Below are 22,021 nucleotides of genomic sequence, written 5' to 3'. Positions count from 1 at the left end.
AACTTTTTGATGCGCTGCTGTTATTCAGTTTGCTAGTATTTTGTTGAACAAAATCAAAAACTTTTTGGGTGTTGACATGATATTCAAAGGAAATGCTTATTGAAGTATTTCAGAGTTTAGGTTTTGGGATTAGGAATGCTCAACTAGAAATTACAATGTAGATATTCCAAAATTCAGAAAAATCTGAAATCCAAAACATTTTGTGTTCCCAGCATTTTGAAAAAGAGATACTCTACCCATAGTATAATAAACAGGGGATACTGAAAGAACACCTTCCTTCTGGTCAGTGCAGAGTACACTGCTCTACTCTCAAAGTTCATTACTTAAACCACTCCTTTTAAGGGTCAGTTGATGTTGATTTCTGAGGTGGTAATAAGATCACAAATGCTCACTTATAGGTGTTTCTCATTTCAGCAGAGGAATACTTAGACACAGCATGGGCTGTTTCCTCTTCAGAATGTGTATAGTCCCATTGGTGGTATGACACTATAACTTGCATACCTTTTTGTGGAACTTTTTAGAATGTTTGCTTTATTTGTTTTCCCCACAGGAAGCCAAGAATTCTCTTTATGCACCTAATTTTGAGGCATATCTGTTCCAAAACACACAGTTCTGTAAGCCTTCTGTTAAGTCTGATATAAAAATGAAAGAATTTTTATTTTTTTTATCACACAGAAAAAAAAAAAAAAAAAAAGACAAAAGAAGAAACTTAGAGGAGGTAATGGATTTAGAGTCTTTAGGCTTGATTCATAAGACCGGAACTGGCTAATAGCCCCATTTTCTCCTTCAGAAAACCATTTTCAGGGCTTTCTGCTTTAGGAATACAGATATAAATTATAGTAAGCATGTAACTTTGAAGAATTTAGAACTCAGCAGGAGAGGTGGGGAGAAGAAAGACAGTTATGATAGTGAAAGCATGATGTGAAAAGGGACATTTTTCCAAATCCCAGAGTCTACTACTGACAAATCCATGAAGAGAATCTACACATATCTAATATTTGCTAAGAGTGTTGAGAAATATAAAGTAAATTTTGATTCAACCCTAGATGCCTAAGATTTCAGTCTCTTTAAGAATGTATAATAGTCAACAAACATAAAAGCAATAGCAGATAGAGCATGACACTCTGAAGAAACACTACAGTGCACTGAATGCAAAATTATGCACCTGCATTGTTCAGGGGAAAATAGTTTGGGGTTAAATCAGTTACTCAGTGATGTGAAGATTCTGAAGAACTGGGAGAACTACAGATTCAGTTTCAATCATGAGCCTTTCTAATCCCAAACTCATTAAAAGTGAAGGCGAATTTCTGACCTCTTGAAATCCTTCAATGCTGAACATCATAATGCCATTTTATTTTATTATTTTTTTTAAGTTCTGGAATACATGTGCAGGATGTGCAGGTTTGTTACATAGGTAAATGTGTGCTCAGATGGTTTCTTGCACAAAACAACCCATCACTTATTTATTAGGTCAAGCATTCATTAGCTCTTTTCCCTAATGCTCTCCTCCATCCCCCATCTTCTTCTCTGGCCCCAGTGCATATTGTTCCCTTCCCTGTGTCCATGTGTTCTCATTGTTCAGCTATCACTTATAAGTGAGAACATGCAGTGTTTGGTTTTCTGTTCCTGCATTAGTGTGCTGAGGACAATAGCTTCTAGCTTCATCCTCGTCCCTGCAAAGGACATGATCTCATCCTTTTTTATGGCTGCATAGTATTCCATTGTGCATATGTGCCACATTTTCTCTATCCAGCCTATCATTGATGGACATTTGGGTTGATTTCATGTCCTTGCTATTGTGAATAGTTCTGCAATGAGCATATGCATGCATGTAATGTATCTTTATAATAGAATGATTTATACTCCTCTGTGTATATACCCAGTAATGGTATTTCTGTGTCAAATGGTATTTTCAGTTCTAAATCTTTGATGAATTGCCACACACTCTTCCACAATGGTATAAATAATTTACATTCCCACCAACCATGTCTCTTGAACACAGCATACTGATGGGTTCTGTCTGTTTATCCAACTTGCCATTCTGTGTCTTTTAATTGGGGCATTTAGCACATTTACTTTTAAGGTTAATATTGGTATGTGTGAATTTGATCCTGTCATCATGATGTTGGCTGGTTAATTTTGCAGACTTGTTAATGTAGTTGCTTCATACTGTCATTGACCTGTGTATTTTAGTGGGTTTTTGTAGTGACTGCTAACAGATTTTCCTTTCCATGCCTAGTACGTCCTTCAGGATCTCTTGCAAGGCAAGCCTGGTGGTGACAAAATCCCTCAGCATTTGCTTGTCAGAAAAGAATTTTATTTCTCCTTCACTTATGAAGCTTAGTTTGGCCAGATATGAAATCTGGGTTGGAAATTATTTTCTTTATGAATGTTGAATATCAGTCCCCAGTCTTTTCTGGCTTGTAGGGTTTCTGCTGAGAAGTCCACTGCTAGTCTGATGGGCTTCCCTCTGTAGGTGACCTGGCCTCTCTCTCTGGATGCCCTTAACATTTTTCCCCTTCATTTCAACCTTGGAGAATCTGATGATTTGTGTCTTGGGATTGATCTTCTTGTGGAGTATCTTACTGTGGTTTTCCAAAATTCCTGAATTTAAATGTTGGTCTGTCTTGCTAGGTTGGGGATGTTCTCCTGGATGATATCCTGAAGTGTGTTTTTCAACTTCGTTCCATTCTCCCCATCTATTTCAGGTACTTCAATCAGCCATAGATTTGGTCTTTTTATATAGTCCCATGGTTCTGGAAGGTATTGTTCATTGCTTTTTTTCCCCTCTAATCTTGTTGCTTGCCTTATTTCAGCAAGAGTGTTCAAGCTGTGATAGTCTTTCTTCTTTCTCTTTGATTCAGCTATTAACACTTGTGTTTGCATCATGAAGCTCTCATGCTGTGTTTCTCAGCTGCATCAGATCATTTGTATTCCTTTCTAAACTGGTTATTCTAATTAACAGTTCCTGTAATCTTTTGTCATGGTTTTTAGCTTCTTTGCATTGGGTTAGAACATAATTCTTTAGCTCAGCAAAGTTTGTCATTACCCACTTTCTGATACCTACTTCTGTCAGTTCATCCATCTCAGCTTCAGCCCTGTTCTATGCTCTTGCTGGAGAAGTGTTGCAATCATTTGAGGAGAAAAGGCATTCCATCTTTTGGAATTCTCAGTGGGTTTGCGATGGTTTTTCATCTTTGCGGATTTATCTACCTTTAATCTTTGAAGCTGTTGACCTTTTGATGGGATATTTGTAGGGTCTTTTTTGTTGATGCTGTTATTATTATTGCTTTCTGATTTTTGTTTTTATTTTAACAGTCAGGCCCCTCTTCTGCAGGTCTGTTTCAGTTCCCTGGGGGTCCACTCCAGATACTGTTCACTTGGGTATAACCAATGGAGGTTGCAGAAAAGCAAAGGATGCTGCTTGCTCCTTCTTCTGGAATCTTCATCCCACAGGGGCACTGACCTGATGCCAGTCGGAACTCACATGCATGAAGTGTCTGGTGACCCCTATTGAAAGGACTCACCCCCTCAGCAGGAAAGAGATCAGGAACCCACTTAAGGAAGCAGTCTAGCTATCCCTTAGCAGAGCTGGAGCACTGTGCTGGGGAATCCCCCTTGTCTGGATCTCTGGGAATCTTCAGAGCCAGCAGGCAGGAAAGATTAAGTTGGCTGAACCTGAGACCACAGCCACCCTTCCCAACAGGTGCTCTTTCCCAGGGAAATGAGAACTCTGTCTGTAAACTCCTGGCTGGGTTTTCTGGAATTCCTGCAAGGGTGCCTTGCCCAGGGAGGAGGGATGGATCCCGTTCCCACCTAAAAAAGCAGTCTGGTCATGATCTGCTCCAGTGGTTGTGCTGTGCTGTAAAGACTGCTGACCAGTCCAATCTAACCAGCATCCTTAGCACTGGTAGGGGAAAACCACTGACTAGAGCTACAGCAATGGCAGTCGCCCCTCCCCCGTGGAACTCAGTCATCTTTGGCCTACTCCATGCTCTATGCTGTCTAGTGGGGATACTAATCCAGTGGATCTAAGCTTGCAGGCTTCTGTGAGAGTGGATCTGCTGAGCGAGGCCATTTTGCTCCCTGGCTTCAGCCCCCTTTCCATGGGAGTGGATGGGACTCTGCCTCACTAGAGTTCTGGGAGCTGCTGGACTATGTAAAAACTCCTGCAGCTCAGTCAGTGCCTGCCCAAACAGCTGCCGACCAGAACAGCAGCCTTGGGTCTGTCCAGTTTTGTGTTGAGACCCAAGGCCGTGATGGTGTACACTCATGAGGGGAACTCCTGAACCCTGGATTGCAAAAATCCTGGAAAACATAGTACCCCGGTTGGGTAGCACAGTCCCTCACTGCTTCCCTTGCCTGAGGGAAGGAGGTCCCTTTGTCCCATGTAGCTCCTGGGTGAACTGCCGCCCCACTCTGCTTTTCCTTGTTTTCTGTGGGTTGCACTTACTGCCTAGGTAGTCCTAGTGAGAGGACTTGGGTACCTCAGTTTGAAATGCAAAAATGTCTCACCTTGTGTGTTTCTCTCTGTGGGCGCTGCAGACCGGAGCTGTTTCTACTTGGCCATCAAGGCTTTTTCTTTCTCCTTTTACTAACTGTTATTCTGGGCATATCTTTTTTGTATAATCACACATTAATTCTACTACAGCCTGAGACTCCTTCTACAATCAGCTTTCATTCAGGGAATGTCAAAAAGGTGAGCTTCCACCCTCAGTAAAAATTAAATGTTATGGCCATCTCAGGTAGTAAAAGGAAAGCACGCCGGGGAGTAGAGCACAGGGTTCTTGCAGCACTATCTCCAATAAAAGGTTAAGACCACAGGGAGACAGAGAGGGGAAGACATCGTGACGATTCATCAACACAGTTTAAGCAGGAAATATGAACTATTTGTTTAATTCTTATGAGGAAATGAACAGAGACTTTTTAGATTAAACTCCTTCAGTCATTGTGGTTTTATGTGATCAGAGAAAGAAAAACCGAGATATCAGGAAGAGAAGAGACAGATGGATAGGAGAAGTAGGGGGGCCACAGGAAACAAGGAAAAGAAACAGCCTGAAGTGTCAACCCACAGGACAGTGTTTTGTCATTTTTTTTTTTTTCTTCCCACAGGAAGAACCTAAATTCCAGTACTTGGATGCCAACTTGCTGACATCATGGCACTTCCTGTCAATGAGCCTGGAATTCTGAGCAGCAGTTTCACAACCTGTAATTACATGTTTCTGCCCTTTGCAATAAAAAAATACACAGTTTACTTTCATTTTTCCATCTGAAGCTCTTCTCAATGCTGTAGGGAAGAACAGAGGCTGTTACCTATGGCAGGTGATTCCTTTTCTGACTAGGAGCTTGGGAGTAGAATCTTAGGAAACACTTGATTTATTGATGTGTAATAAACACAAGAAAGGAAGAGAGCCGATAGCATGCATGCTGAATTCTTTTTTTTAATGATTGTGTGTAGTTTGAATCACCGAACCCGGTGTTAGAGATACTGAAGGGGATCATATGTTTTCCAGATGTCTTCTAGCCAGAAAGAAGTTAATTCCTTTCTTTCAGCTTCTGGTAATCATAGGAAGGGTAAAGAAAGCTAGAGGAAATTATTTGTGGGAGACAATTCTGGAAGTTGCAAAATGCACTCTGAAATCTTTCTCTTGATTTCAAACTAATTGCCCAGATCAGAAACATTCATCTCAGAACCAGACCTGAAAGCCTCTGAATTGTTAATCTCTTTGCCATCTCTTATTGTGAATTATACTCTTGGTCTGTTTAAAGTGATTCCTTTTCTCCCCCTTTCTCTTTGGTCCTGGTACTGACTACTTTAAACCGATATTTCATGGGTTACTATCACAGCTGTTTTGTTTTGTTATTGTTGTTGTTGTTTTTAAGTGGTCTCCCTCTCTCCAGGACTTAACTCTAAAATCCATTCTGTACACAACTTTCAGGTCTCCTGTCTTATATATCAAAGCTGAAAAAGCCTAAGTGATAATGTCATGAGTTACTTAGGCAGTTAGTATTCCATTAGGTAATATCGCTTCTTTGGCTTCATTCTCCTCACAGGAAAAGGAAGAAATTGGACTAGATCAGTGGATTCTAAGCCTTATAACATACCACAGTAATATGTAGTCATATAAAAATGTCTGATGACTACCCCCTTCCTTACCCTGAATAACTCAATCTTAAATACTTTGCAGGCATTTATTGCCATTTGAAAATCTGCAGATAATTCTTATGAAACTGACTTGGCATAGGTTTGTCTGCAGATTAGTGTTATTAGGAAGGTTGATCAGTTAGTTAACTCTCTCTGCTTACCTGCTAGTGATCTATTAATGTAATTAACTTTGCTCAGGGACATACAGTGGCACCCTATTTCCTTTCTTAAAAAAATCTGAACTTTCAGATGAGTTTTTGTACCTTCTGAAACATGTGTATTCATTTTCTCCATTAATCCCTGTAAAGCATGATTTCAGCTTCATAACAAAATTGCTGTATTTACTTCACTCATATTTTCTTGTGTTGAGTTTCTTTATTGCTTTGATTCTCCCTATAGAACAATTCTATCCGGGGTTTATGTCTCACCTCACAACACTTAACTTAAGCTCCAGAATCAAGGATCATTAGGTAATAGATAGGAGAAATTGAAAGCCACTAGTCATAAACAAGTCACGGTCTGATAATTATAAACAACCAAGTGTAGACAGCTATTGTTACCTTAAACTCCTGAGGAATTGTATCCTATAATGTGTTTAAGCATTACATCACTTTACCTGGAACCAAAACTGTGGTCCTGATGAGTTTTTTCCTCTAATCCATTCCTTCCATTTTTATTATCACTGCAGCTTTCATTCAGTAATTATAGTAATAACAAAAATAATCTATAATGACAGTCTCTGAAAAATACTTACCATACGATAGCTATTTCATGCACCTTCTCTCATTTAATATTTAAAACCAATCAATACAGTTGTGTTATTGCTGTATTATAATTGAAGGGGATACTTAGAGAATGCCATCAAAATATGCTTTAGGTCACAAGTCTGTTGAGAGGAGTGATCTCAGCTTGGCATGACTCTCAAATTCTGCCATTACTCTACCTGTCTGCAAACATCTTCAAATACTTGCCCTGTCTCTGATCACTCTCACTTCAGTCCTGGCTTCACATTTCTATTCCTTCTAAAGCTCAGCTCTCCCAGTTTTGTGGTTACATCAGACACCCTCAAGCCTTTGTGCTTCTTCCCACACTGCTCTCTGCCAGGAGACCAGTCCCCAGTTGTCCAAGGAACAAATTCCTTCTAGTCCTTCCAGATTCAGTGCCATGCCCTCTTCTCTGGAGAGCTATCTTCCTCCTGAGACACAGTTTACTTATGCTTTTCTTAAGCATCTCATTATTTATATTCTTATGTTTCATTTTGCTTATTTGCATATCTATCCACTTGACTGCATACTTTAAAGTGTACGAACATGTTTCCAAAATGGTATCCCCAACACAAGCAGAGTAAGTTTTAAGAACTGATGATCATGAAATATTCCTGAATGGGGCCAGGTGCAATGGCTCACGCCTGTAATCACAGCAGTTTGGGAGGGCATAGTGGGTGGATCACCTGAGTTCAGACATTCGAGACTATCCTGGCCAACATGGTGAAACCCTGTCTCTACTAAAAATACAAAAAAACTAGCCAGGCATGGTGTTTCATGCCTGTAATCCCAGCTACTCAGGAGGCTAAGGCAGCAGAATTGCTTGAACCCGGGAGGTGGAGGTTGCAGTGAGCCGAGATTGCGCCATTGCACTCCAGCCTGGACAACATGAGAGAAACTCCATCTCAAAAAATGGATAGGGGAATGAATATGCCTTCTTTCTGTTTGAAACTTCCAATATGCACTTATCATTTTTAAATGAGCTCAAACTTACCTGGTTTGCTATTAAGAATTTGTTACCGCACAATGAGTTCACCTTGTCCACTGCTTAGACAGAGCCGATTTATCAAGACAGGGGAACTGCAACGGCGAAAGAGTAATTGACTCAGAGCCGGCTGTGTGGGAGATCAGAGTTTTATTATTACTTAAATCAGTCTCCCCTAGAATTCAGCTCTTCGCCTAGAGCACAGGAAGTAAAGCTGGTGGCCCACATGTAAAAAGGTGGATGTTTTTGTAACCTCGGGTCCTTATTCTCCAAAGATAAAAAGGTAATAACACAAGAACATTTTTGTTAAAGAAATTGAAAAACGTGAATTACTGTCTGCATTTTGTTATTAGCCTATCTTGCATCAAAGAGGTTCATAAAATAAATTGGCCACATTGAGTTTATTTCTGGAGTGATCATTTGAACATGTGCTTGCAAAGACAGAGACCTCTCGTGTCCTTCCCTGGCTACTCTCTCTATAGTTTTCATGACTCCTAAAATATTTTGTCTTCCATCTCTCCGATTAATTTCTTATTCTTCTCATCACTTACCATATTTGCACATTCTGAATATTCCAGTTACATATTACGCACCAGGATTTGCACATTCTGAATATTTCAGTTGCATACTACATACCAGGCTTCATGTTTGTCTTCCCCTCTTGTATGTGAAAGCAAGGAGGAAATGACCATAATGACTGAACCGCTGGCTCCTAGAACTACATCGTCGCTATATATTTGTTAAGTGAATGACTAGATGCACTGCTTGAGGAGTCTACAAAGGATACATTTAGCTGGATAATCTGCAAATAATTATCTTTGATTTCTTTCTAATATTAAATATTTGTGTTAATTATAGTAATATCACTCATTATCTGCTTACCATTTGTCAGGCAAGGTTCCATGCATTTTTTACATTTTCTTTCAATGCTCAAAACTGTGTAGGTATGTACTATTATTAAAATTATTTCACAAACAGAGCAACCAATGCATAGGGAAGTTCAATTTCTTGCCCACAAAATGAAGCTTAAGATGCTAAGTTCAACATTCTGAGTCCAGAGCCTATGCTCTGGGCCTCTATGATGCAATGTCCCTCAAAACAAAGCCAGCCAGGATCGGTGGGTGGCTCACACCTGTAATCCCAGCACTTTGGGAGGCCAAGGTGGGTGAATTGCTTGAGTGCATGATATAAAAAACAGCGTAGGAAACATAGGGAGACCCTGTCTTTAGAAAGATACAAATATTATCCATCCATGGTCGCATGTGCCTGTGTTCCCAGCTACTTGAGAGGCAGAGCTGAGAGGTTCATCTGAGTCCAGGGAGAGAAGGCTGCTGTGAGCCACGTTAAAGCCACTGCACTCCAGCCTGGGTGGCAGAATAAAATTCTGTATCAGAAAAAAAAAAAAAAAACAAAAAAAAAACCCTCTGAAAAAGAAGGACTTTAAACAAGAAAAGCTTTAATTTTTGTGAAAAATGTGTTTATTTTTTAAAGTAAAATTCCTTCACAGGGACATAGGTTTCCCACGACTTTCCCAGACTGTGAAATGGGCCCAGAGAGCAGTGGTTCAAATTCTCTAAAGGTTGTGCGACTTTTCTCCATCAAGTTTTCTAATGAATGAGAAACTCTTCACTGTGTGAGTTTAATTGTACACATACTTTGTCATTCTTGTCTTATTCTCCAAGCCCCATTCCCCTCCTACCCTTACCTGTTCCAAGGGCTGGTGAAGAAATTTTCCCAAAGATACACTCTCTGATGCAGTCTACAGCTCAAGAATCTGATTCTTTCTCTGCTGGGGAAAAAAAAAAAAAAAAGACATGCATATGCATGTGCAGTGGTTGTTTCCCAATATGTTTACATGCCTTGCCAAAAAGGTGTAAAAGGAAGGTAAAAAGAAAGGTGAAGCATGCTTTCAGTTTCAACCACACAAGAAGGGTAGGAGAGAAAAGCCGTGGCCGGGTGAGTCTTTTACTGTCCCAAGAATAGGTCCCTGGGAAGAAAGAGTTTTGGAAGGCGCTGGCTCTTCTGGAAGCCACAATTAGTATCTGTGGAATTTTTGGTGAGCAGAAGTGACGGAGAGGGTGGAGAGGGATGAGAGAAGAAACTAGAAGATGCTTGCAGTCTTTAGAAACAGAAAGGCAAGTACAGAAAGGAACTGTGGCTTTAGAAGTAGCCTGCTGTCATTTTGCAATCTTAAACTCTTACTTACCTGTTGAAAGTCTGACCGAGGGTACAGAATTGGCACAGGAGGAGTACTAGCAGCAGTGGTTCCTAAATGAAATGGGCTATTTCTGTTTTATTACTTTATTAATCATTACTTTATTAATCAGAGTTAAATAAACATGTGACATAAGAGGATGATCTCTGCTTTCCAGGGACTAATGTGGAAATGGTAAACTCAGTCTTCAAGCCACTCCATGCACATGTATGGGGACTATTGAGGGAAACAAGGACAGTGATACAGTAAAAAAAGGGATTACGCAACTGTGAGGGGGGGAACATTTCACTGATGAAATCTAAATGAGGTCGCTTTCTGTTGATGACATGAGAGGACTATGAGGCTGTTTTCATGATGTGAGAAATCTTTGTGCTCCAAACAGACAAGGTCCTGACGGAGAAGAGAAAGCTATTAATCCGTTCTTTGGATGAAGGTACAATAAATGGCTTACTGGGTGAATTATTCAAGAAAAGGGTGCTGAATCAGGAAGAGATAGAGATAGTAAAATGTAAAAATGCTAGAGTTATGGATAAGGCCCGAGCTTTGCTTGACTCTGTTATTCTGAAAGGGGCTCCGGCATGCCAAATTTGTGTCACATACATTTGTGAAGAAGACAGTCACCTGGCAGGGACACTGCGACTCTCAGCAGGTAAGGGTCAGTGACTCACACTCAAGTTCACCTAGGGCCTGTCATTGTGCCTACCATGTGATGTCTTTACTAGTCATGCATGTTAAGTTGCAGAAAACTTTCGTATCTCCGCCTTCAGGCAATATTTCTGTAGCAGGGCCCTATTGCATGTCCCTTGACTCTCCTTTGTTTCTGTTCCTTCATCCTCAGTGGCCCTCTTCTGATTAAAGCTCATTTCCTGTTTTGAGTATGTGGTAGCTAATTTCCTGAAGGTCATGAGAACTATCTAAAAAGCTTCACACTGTATGTTCCACTGTTATTGGCGAGGCACAATATTTATTGATTGATTTAATATTTTTGAGTCCTGGGTGTACCCAGGCACTTATATAGTTGTCTGACATGAAGTTTTAAGGTCTGTAATTAAATATGTTTTATAACTTATCTCCAAAATTTTGCCCTCCAAGAAGAATAAATTATATTTCAAAAGTGGCAATATACTCAGAGAATACATTGAATGATTATGAAAAAGTAAGGATTTCAAGTTGGCTCTTTCCTCCAGTTGCCTCCTTGCATTTTCTTTTGAGTAACATCACCCACTTGCCTGTTATCAGGCTGGGGATCATGCTGTGAGCCCTGGACTGCCTCCATTTGTGGCCCCCTTAGGGCCCAATACAGTGCACAGGAAATGAGCTGGCCCATTCTGGTGATCCCTTGGACCTACCACATGGTGAGGATGAGAGTTCTGGTGGACTCCTAGTCACTGGTCTCTGTGGTACTTTCCAAAGTCACTTCAGAGGCAGATGTTCTTTCAAAGTAAAAGCCTTTTTGTTTTGTTTTGTTTTGTTTTCTAAGGGTTGGGGGAGGCTTATCCCTGTCTAAGCAGATAAGGGACAAGTTTATGTTTTCATCTATGTGTGATAAATGTAATATTTTTCTGACAATGCCTCTTTCATTTTATACCCCCCACCACTCTCTAAATTAAAGAACATATTGAACATTATTTAATGTCATTCAGTTAGGGTTGTGGGAGGAATCTTTAGTGGGGAGTGTTGTAAGCATTAGGGTAAAGTTTTTCAGAGGTACTAAGTGACTATTTCAATATTCTTCTTCTCTTTCTAGGTCCAACATCTGGAAATCACCTTACTACAGAATATTCTCAACTAGTACTTCCTTCCTAGTTAATGCTGTTTTTAAAGAAAGAGCATTATTTGAACCCCGGCTTCCATGACATTAATGTTGTAGGATGAACCACAGTTAAAGGGGCTATGGAGAATTCCATAGAGTGATCATGTAATTTTCTTTTTGTAATTTATTCTGATTTTGTAGCAACTGTCCAAACAGCTTCACTATCTATGTTTACATTAAAATTTGAAACCTGTATCTCAAATCCTGATTACCCAAATAAGTATCAAACTTCATTACTTAAGCCTACTGGAACATTCCCTCACATCTCCCAGAGACAAACTTATCTAACCAATATCAGAGCCGAACATGCCATTCTTCCCCACCCTGCTTCTCATCCAGTTTTGTGTCACTCGGTTGTTGGTGTCACCATCACCAGTTGTTCATACCAGGAACTTGAAACTCATCTTGGCCCCTTTCCTCTCATGCACCTCCAATATTCAAGCCACGGCCAAGTTTTATGCTTTTTTTCCTCAAATTTGGAACTGTCTTTCTATTTCTTCTTCTATTTTATTAAAAACCCCTATTCATCAAGGGACCTCTTAAAATAAAAGAAACTTGCATTTAAAAGCAATTTAGAGGCAAGAAATGCTAATTTTTTCTGCCAAGTTCAGGTTTTACTCTATTGAATTTATTAAGGTTGATTAACTCATGAATGTTTTCTTAAATGTTTTACAGCATGGGACACTCACTATATAAACAAACACTGCATTTTCACTAAGAAAAATTACCTGAAACATAACCCATATACCTCTATTTAGTTTTTTATGTTGTGTTCATTCTTCTTTCTGAAGAAACCAAACATTTATTCTATCAAATTATTATTTTATAGTTTTCTCCAATATATCCATTCCAATTAGTTCTTCCCCAAGTCAACACACTTCATGCTGCCTTTATTTATCTAACTAATTGTATAGCAGTTTCTCAAACTTGTTTTCAAAATTAAATATTATTTTCTTGACATAATAGTTTCTAAAAGATACTCCACAAATCTAGAAAACTCATTTATATCTTGAAACAAAGATTACATTAAGTTCTTTAACAAGTATATCACATTGTCGGATGGTGTTGTACTAGTGATGAAATAAAAGCCTCAAGGATTTTCTCACGTAAACTCTGTGAAAACATTTCCTACTATGTCTGTGTAGTCAATGTTAAGTGCTATAAATCCATCTAGTGTGCACTTTGATTTTAGCATTTATCATTCTGGTTCATATATTTAATTATCTCCTTCTTCCATATGTATACATAGTAGGAAGAGATCCTGAAGGACAGGACAAAGGTTCATTAACAAAATATTCCTAGTGCTTACTACCATGTCTATTAAGTAAATAAATAAAAAGATAAATATATTTCTTAAATATTTTTAGTAGATTTAATTAAGGCCCCTCTCATTAAATTTTATTCTGTGGTTCAAATCTTTTGAAATACATTTATATTCTAATTATTTTATCTCACACATTTGACTGTTTTCTGAGCGTTTTTTTTTTCATGCATGGCATTGAAAAGCTTTCTTTCTACATTTTTTTTTTCTGAAATACTTGTAAAAATACTGATCCTGAAATATGAAAGGAGAGCCCTGTTTTGCACACCTGGAAATCTCTGACTGGAAATGTACTCCATTAGCAGTGAAATTACTTCGCGGTGAAAGATCAGGATTTTCTTCCTAAGAATGCATTTCCACTTTTGTGATTTCATCCTTAGGTGAGGCTGTAAGAAACACAAAGTGAAACAAAGAGGGATGCCAATGTTCATGATGTTCTGTGACTCTTGCAGCTCCTCAGGCAGTGCCAGTGTGGGGCAACCCTGCTATGCCTACATCCTCAGGCTCAGGAAGAAGCGTCAAGCTTTGCTCCCTAGACGAAGCTAAAAGGATATGGAAAGAAAAGTCAACAGAGGTGCCATGCTCAGAACACAAGGTTAGAGTGGGGTGAAAGATATATTTGAGGCGATTTTGAAATGCAGTGGCTTTTTATTAGAGTTGTTCTCAATGGAGAATTGTACTTCTGCTTCCTTTACACACACACACAAAAATTCCTTTATCCTAGAATCCCAGGTTTATAGAAAGAGTTCCTAAATAGATCCAATTCCTGGATAAATAACATCAACAAAGGCAGCTACTGAATGTTCACTAAGAGTGGGCAGTATTCTAGGCATTTTGTACGTGATAATAAATAATGTTTAACATTAAAAATAATCCATTTTAGAGAGATCTAGAAGCTGAGACATGGGGTTGTTAAATATTCTGCCCAAAGAAAAACAATAAAAAATTAGAGCAATCAGTTTTAGAATTCAGTCATTCTTGCTTTAGAGCTTGTGCATTTTTCAAAATCTCACCTATCAAGAACAATGAAGTCAGTAGCTCACCTGCCATCTGGGCCTTTGCAGTTTCTATGCCTATTCTCCAAGTAGCACTCAATTCCGTTCCGCATTTTCAATGTATAGTCGATGGGAGTTCGTATCCTGATAGGTCTAAGAAAGGGAAAACGGTCATAAACTTAGCAGGTGAATATTAAGTTACAGAGAATAAGGCTACTAATCCAAACTGCATTTCCTACAGATTTATCCAATAATGGACAAGTCAAGTCGCACACGTCTTGCTCTCATTATCTGCAATGAAGAGTTTGACAGTCTTTCTAAAAGAACGGGAGCTGAGGTTGACATCATAGGCATAACGATGCTGCTACAAAATCTGGGGTACAAGGTAGATGTGAAAAGAAATCTCACTGATTTGTTAAGGTCTGTTATACCATAGAGACAACGGTCACGCCCTTTGTGTAACTAAATAATATTAGAAAGCTTGGTTGTAGGACCAAGGAATATAATCTTTTGATTATCTAAAATATAAACTTCCCATGAGAGGGTGCTGTATGCTACATGTTCTCTTGAAACATCAGAGTCATTCAGCACGAGCCTGGTTTAACGTAGTGGTGAATTTTTTTTTTTAACTCAGTAATGCCACGTTCTCTCTACAAGACAACTCTGAAAGACTTCCTACAACATCTTCCTCCACCTTTCTCAAAATTAAGACTGAAAGTTTTTTTGGCATTCCATTGTTTGTCATGAAATTCCTTAAAAAAAAGTTTCAGTACGGGTCTCTGAAAATATATCGTTACCTACTCCAGGAGATTTTGAGGATGATGCTATTAAGAAAGCCCACATAGAAAAGGATTTTATTGCTCTCTACTCTTCCACATCAGGTAACAGGTTTCTTCTACACAGAACATCTTTGTGGGGGTTATCAACGCAAAAGCTCACAACCACCCACTAGAGGGCAGATACGTGTGTGGAACTTTAGATAAGATTTTTGAACACAAACTAAAGCTTTGTTCCAAGTTATACACACAATTCCCTTTATCCGCAAAGAGCAAGTAAGCACTTCTTTTGACTGAGTTAGTAAATAATGAACTCTGTTGCAAAATATTTTAGAACTGTGAGCGATAACAGATAATTAAATGGAAGGCGATCTGTGCTGTAGTACATTAGAGTCTGATTCTACATAGAAATCCGCCACGTTGAAATCATTCAATGGACCAATTGGGCCCGACATCAAGTATTCACAGAAGGGTAAGAGCAGGGTTCAGAAAAGTAGAACAGTAAGCGAGGCACTTTGGGCCCCTAAATTAAAATGGATTTTACCTAGAAGCATGAAGTATACAAAGCAGAATACATACGCATTATTCTAAATGTATGCTTTGCAGTAAGAATCTTGCTATTCTTGACTGATCTAGTCATTTAGTACTTTGTAAACTAGCTCCACTAGTTCCTCCCTGGGCTTTCCTTGAATTGCTCACTAATATATATGAATATAAATATCACTTTTTAAGGATTAAATAAATTAATATATGTGAAATATTGCACATGACAGAAAGAAGTACACATTAAAGAACTGGTATTATTTAAAATGTTTTTATTTTAGAACTTAATCCAGTTACTTTTCTTAGCAAGGTTTAAATAAAAATGACTTGAATGCTTTTATCCACAGTGTATGGCAGTTTCCTGAGAGGACTCGCATTGTCTTGGTCATTTCTGGCCCAAAGGCCCTGACTCTGGTCAAGTAGTTAAATTTTCTAAAATAATTTGTACTATGAGATATCTTCTTTCAGAAGAAGTTTGGTTCTATATTGTCTTGAACATGCACTGATGTAGGACTCAATATTTTTTTCAGTGATTTAAAAAAAAAAAAAGACAATCACACAAAAAATACATTTCCAGCCTGAGTACATAGAGTAGACTATAACATTAGACAGAACTGTTCTTTAATATCCTTTGGTCCCAGCCTTCCACATGACATTCATGGCTCTCTATATAGCTCTTTGTAAGCCCCTGGCTTCTCATCATCAATCTTGCTTATTTCTGTGTTTTTCTTTTCTTTCACTTTCCTTACTCCTCCTTTCCATATGATTGTCAGAAACTCCAATTTAGTTATTTATAACTCCCATGTTAAGCCTAGCTCTACATTCTGCTGTGCAAATCCCAACTATATCATAGTGCTCTCCTGAGGAAAAATAACTATCTACTTCCTTAATTTCACAAAACATTTGCAGAGACACTTGTCTCCACCCTATCTCTTACCTACTTCCTTCAACTAAGATAGCTGTGGTTCTAAATAGAATTTTATTATTAATATACACTTTATGACCATTATATTTGGCTGTAATGTGTCATTAAAGAATGTGTTTGTGATTATACACAGAGCTATTGCTACTGCTTTTCTCTTACTCCTTCTTTTGTATAATTTTCACGTCTTCATTATTTCTGTGTCTACCATGTAATAAATTAATATTGTTTTCTTTAATATTTCTTTTCTTCATAAGAACTTCTTATTCTCCATTATGATGTTATCATCCTTTTATTGACTTTTCCCAGATTTCTACTTTTGTTCTGTTTTGTGATTTTTATGGTTAACTCTTTGGGTGTAAATATCTTACAGTCAATGCTATTAAATTTTAATTAAAATTTTATGTGAAGTACATAAATTGAGATTTTATTAACATAATTACCCTGTATAGACTGAGTATTACATATCCTTAGTTAGCTCAGGCACTAGTGTAGACTCAGATATTTCCTGTGTATGAAATTGTTACCATTCCCCATATAGCTGAGTCTATTACATATCAGAACGGACAATTAACTTAAATCACAGTTAGTAACGCCACGTTGGGGATGCACATTTAGATATTTCTTTCTAAAATCCCAATTCCTTCTCTTTACCGCATTCTGCCTTTTTCTAACTCTCTACTAAATTTACGACTGTAACTCTGGGACTGTGTGATGTTAATACCTGCACCATATACAGCACTATTTAGAGTATCAGTAAAAATATACTCACTGAACTTCAAATGTATTTACTAAAAAATACAATGAAGTGTATGGAAAATAGATGAATTCCAAAATATGCCTGGAGCAGAAATACTAGGGTTTCCTGTCTTTCTTCAGGCAAGAGTCAATCTTGAGATTTGAAATGTGCTTTATAAACAGATAATGTTTGTTGGGGACATCCCGCAAAAGGCTGTTTTTATTATGAAACTGGTTGAACATCTGCAAGAATATGCCCATTCCTGTGATGTGGAGGAAATTTTCCACAGGTAGGGCTCTAGTGGATGCTATTTTCATTCTACTTCCCCGAATGCTTGCCTATTGCAATTGGAAGCATAGAAAGTAGATACAGACATGATTATCTTCCAATAATGCCCTTCTTTCCAAAAAAGTTTTGAAGTTCTTTGGAGAGTGAACAAGCCTGGGAGCCAGATCCAATCTGTTAAGACCAACAGCCTCAATAAAACAATCATTTAGTTTCACCCACCTCCTGCCCTGTGTCCCTCATGGGTATTAGATCCAACCACAGATTTAAAAAGTCCTGAGGAGAGTGATTCAATGCTTAGATAACCACATGACTATATTTGTTGCAGATACAAGTACTTTTTGTTTTTGTAACTTACTTTGCTATATTTGTTGTAGTCTTTTTGGTCAATAATCTTTTCTGAAAAACAGGTCTCTGGACTGTCCTTTCTCTTTTAGGTTTGACTTTCATTTGAGCAGCCAGATGATAAAGCACAGATGCCCAGCACTGAAAGGGTTACTTCGACAAGATGTTTCTACCTCTTCCCAGGACATTAAAATAAGGAAGCTGTATGAATGTCTCTGGGCAGTTATGTGTATATGGTCGGGAGTGTGGGAAGGTTGAGGAAAGTGTACTGAAAGTCCATTTTAGTCAAGGACTCTAGGTCTACAGGTTGAGAATTTTTAATCCAAAAATTTGAACTTTGAAATGTTCTAAAATCCAAAACTGTGTGAGTGCCCACATGATATTCAAAGGAAATGCTTATGGAAGCGTTTCAAATTTTTGTTTTTTGGAATAAGGATGCTAAACTAGTAAGTATAATGCAGATATTCCAATATACAAAAATATCTGAAATTCAAACTACTTCAGGTAGCATGTATTTTGGATAAGGGAAATCAAGCTGTAGCATAATATACAGAAAATACTGAAGTAATGCCTTTCTACTGGTCAGTGCAGAGCATGTTGCTCTTTTCCCAAGGTTTTTCTTTTTTTTCTTTTAGACCCTTTCTGAGGGTCACTTAGAAGTGGCCATAAGTCTATGAAGGCTGACTCTTAGATGTTTCTCCCCTTGACCTCAGCAGGATAAGATTTTAAAATAGTATGTGGCCTTTCCTTTTAAGTTGCATATGTTTCTATTGGTGATATAACTTTATAACTTACATTTCTTTTAGTAAAATTCTCTTTTATGTTTTTTTTTCCCATAGGAAACCAAGAGTTCCTTCATTCTGTAATGGTTTTTGGAATTATATCTGCTTAATAATAGACTTCTTTGAACATTTTCATAAATCTGATATAAAAGTAAAAATGTGTCCTCAGTTTTATTCCACATTGAAGAAACAAAGGTTGGAAATCAAAGAGAGTACTGAGTTTAGAATGTTAGACTTAATCTATAAGACCTGAACTGGCTATTGGCACCATTTTTCCATTCAAAATACCATTTGCTGCTGGGTTGCAGACACAAATTACAAATTAGGGATGCAGATAAAAATTACCACAGGTACCGGACTTCAAAAAATTTAGAGCTCAGCAGGAGACAGGGACAGAAGACGAATAATTATGACAGTGACACTGCAGTGTGATAAGGGACTTTTCCCAAATCCCACAGTTTACTGCTGACAAATCCACGAACAGAACCTGCAGATTTCTACCCTTTGTTAAGGTATTTAAGAGACAGAAAGTAAATTTTGAATTAACTCTAGACCCTCAGTATTCACAGACTTCTTGAAAAGGTAAGACGGCCATCAAAAATGAAACACTTGGCAGATGGTGCATGACACCCTGAAGAAACTCTAGGATGCATGGTGTGCACAGTGAAATCCCTGCATGGTGCAGAGAAAATGAGTTTGGGGTGAAATCACTCACTGAGGGATGTCAAGATTTAGGAAGGATTGGAAGAACTACCCTTTCACCTGCAGATATGAGCCTTTTCTAATCTTTATCCTATTAAATCAACGTGAATATCTGACCTTTTAAAAACCTTTATAGTTGAACACATTACAATCCCCCCCCCTTTTTTTTTTGGCCTTTTATTAACTGTTTGCCTGGGCGTATCTTTTCTGTACTATCGTGAATGTTTTACTACAACCTAAGACTACATCTGTGATCAATCTTTGCTTCGAGAATATCAAAAAGCAGAAGTGAATTGTCACCCTCAGTAAAAATTAACTATTAAAGCAATCTTAAGCACTTGAAGGAAAGCATTCCAGGGAGTAAGGGGATTCCTTCAGAACACTCTCCAATCAAAGGGTAAGATTACAGGGAGATGTAGAGGGGAGGTGGCATCATGATTCCTCAGCACAGTTTAAACTGTTGCAGGTGCCAGTACTTTTTGTTTTTGCCATTTATTTTGCTGTATTTGTTGCAGTTTCTCTGGTTTAAGATTTTACATCACAAATGGTCCACAGGCTTTCTCTTTTTAGGTCCGATTTTCATTTGAACTTCCAGAGGGTAGGGCACAGATGCTCATCACTGAGTGACATTGACAAGTTGTTTCTATCTCTTCCTAGGACATTAAAAGAAGTAGGTTGTATGAATGTCTGTGGGCAAATGTCTGTATGTTTGTTTTTGGGATTTGACAAAGTTGGAGAGGAGTACTGAAGCTCCATTCTGGTCAAGGTGTCTAGTTCTAAATGTGTTACTCTTCATCCAAAATTTCAAAATCTGAAATCCTCCGATATCTACATTCTTTCCTATTACCTCCCACTTTTTTTAATCAAAAAAAGGCAAGGAAAAGTCCCCAGTAATTGCTAGTTTAAATGTCTTCATTCCATTAAACTGTAAGAGTATCTCCTATTGATATTGATTTTTAAAATATAGTTCCGACTTTTATTTTGCATCAAGGGATACATGTGCAGGTTTGTGAACTAGGTATATTGCATGATACTGTGGATTTATTGACAATTGTTCCTCTCATCCAAGTTGTGAGCATAGTACACCATAGTCAGTTTTTCAACCCTTGACCCTCTACCTCCGTCCTCCCTCTTATTGACCCCAGTGTCCATTGTGCCCAGTTGTATGTCTGTGTGTGCCCAATGTGATTATTCTGTTTCTGTGCCCATTAACATTCCCCAAATTCCCCCACACCACACTATGCTTCCCAGCCTCTGGAAATAATTCTTCAACTCTCTGTTTTGTTGAGTTCAAATACTTGAAACTGTAGCTCCCAGTTTGATTTGCATTTCTCTAATAATAATGTTGTGCACCTTTTCATATACCTGTTTGGCATTTGTATGTACTCTTTTCAGAAATATCTATTCAGATCTTTTGTCCATTTTTAAATCAGATGATTAAAATTTTCTCCTACAGAATTGTTTGAGCTCCTTATGTATTCTGGTTTGTAATCCCTTGTCAGATGGATAGTTTGCAATTTTTTTTTGCTCATTCTGTGGGTTTTCCCTTTACTTTGTTGATTGTTTCCTTTGCTGTGCAGGTTTTTAACTTGATGTAATCCCATTTGTCCATTTTTGCTTTGGTTGGTCATGCTTCTGGAGTGTTGCTCAAAAAAATTTTTGCCCAGTCCAAAGGACTGGAGAGTTTCTCCAATTTTTTGTAAGAGTTCCATAGCTTGAGGTCTTTGATTTAAGTCTTTGATTCATTTTGTTATGATTTTTGTATATGACAAGGAGGTAGGGGGTCTAGGTTCATTCTTTTGCATATGAATATCCAGTTTATTTTCAGTACCATTTATTAAAGAGATCGTCCTCTTATCAATGTATTTGTGTTCTTAGCACCATTGTCAAAAATGAGTTCACTGTAGATGTATGGATTTATCTCTGGGTTTTGTAATCTGTTCCATTGATTTATGTGTCTGTTTTTATACCAGTACTATGCCATTTTGATAACTACAGCTCTGCAGTGTAATTTAAAGTCAGGTAATGTGATTCTTACAGTTTTGTTCTTTTTCCTCTGGGTACCTTTGGCTATTTTAGATCTTTTGTGGTTCTATATACATTTTGGGATTTCTTTTTATTTTATTATTTCTGTGAAGAATGCCAATGGTATCTTTATAAGGACTGCATTGAATCTATCGATTGCTTTATGTAGTAGAGACATGTTAACAATATTGACTCTTCCAATACATAAACAATTTAAACAACTTTTGCATCCTCTTTAATGTCTTACATTAATGTTTTATAGTTTTCATTGCAAGGGTCTTCTATTTCTTTGGTTGATGTAATTCCTTGGTATTTAATTTTACTTCTGGCTATTGTATATGGAATTATTTTCTTGATTTCTTTTTCAGATTGCTTACCATTGGCATATAGAAATGCTACTAAATTTTGTACATTAATTTTTGTATCTTGCAATGTGTCTGAATTAGTGTATCAGGTTTAAGAGTTTTTTATGGAGTCTTTAGGATTTTTCAGATATAAAATCACATAATCTGCAAGCAAGTATAATTTGACTTCTTCCTTTTCAATCTGGATGCAGTTTATTTCTTTATCTTGTCTAATTGCTCTGCCTAGGACTTCCAACAGTATGTCGGACAACAGTGTTGAAAGTGGACATCCTGATCTTAGAGGAGAGGCTTTTAGTTTT

General features: G+C 37.9%; 2 protein-coding genes across 4 annotated transcripts in view; both read left to right on the top strand.

The window, feature by feature from the left end:
• LOC102117275 (putative caspase recruitment domain-containing protein 17P) overlaps positions 1-12,358 on the top strand; it is a 19,054-nt gene extending 6,696 nt beyond the window's left edge. Inside the window, exons 3-5 of one of the 2 annotated variants that reach the window (XM_065528929.2) lie at positions 5,113-5,208; positions 10,492-10,758; positions 11,857-12,358. In XM_065528929.2, coding sequence (XP_065385001.1) covers positions 5,157-5,208; positions 10,492-10,758; positions 11,857-11,915 — 378 coding nt within the window. In that variant the 5' untranslated portion in view covers positions 5,113-5,156 and the 3' untranslated portion in view covers positions 11,916-12,358. Of the gene's footprint in view, positions 1-5,112; positions 6,499-10,491; positions 10,759-11,856 lie in introns of those variants that run through there. The other variant, XM_065528930.2, reaches the window with a different exon arrangement.
• LOC123568700 (caspase-1-like) lies at positions 11,912-22,021 on the top strand. Of its 2 annotated transcripts, XR_010580981.1 has the most exons (6): positions 11,912-12,027; positions 13,696-13,838; positions 14,480-14,623; positions 17,401-17,507; positions 17,941-21,354; positions 21,949-22,005. XR_010580981.1 is itself a non-coding variant. In XM_045371105.2 (5 exons), exons 2-5 carry the CDS (start codon positions 13,731-13,733, stop codon positions 18,104-18,106), a joined length of 525 nt encoding a protein of 174 aa, XP_045227040.1. In that variant the 5' UTR covers positions 11,912-12,027; positions 13,696-13,730; the 3' UTR covers positions 18,107-22,021. The 2 variants fall into 2 exon arrangements, 1 of the variants encoding a protein (XP_045227040.1); XM_045371105.2 differs by having other exon boundaries at positions 17,941-22,021.

The sequence above is a fragment of the Macaca fascicularis genome, chromosome 14 (assembly GCF_037993035.2).
Source record: "Macaca fascicularis isolate 582-1 chromosome 14, T2T-MFA8v1.1".
Lineage (NCBI taxonomy): Eukaryota > Metazoa > Chordata > Mammalia > Primates > Cercopithecidae > Macaca > Macaca fascicularis.
The sequence above is the reverse complement of the archived record's forward strand: the minus strand, read 5'-3'. Positions and strand labels throughout refer to the sequence as shown.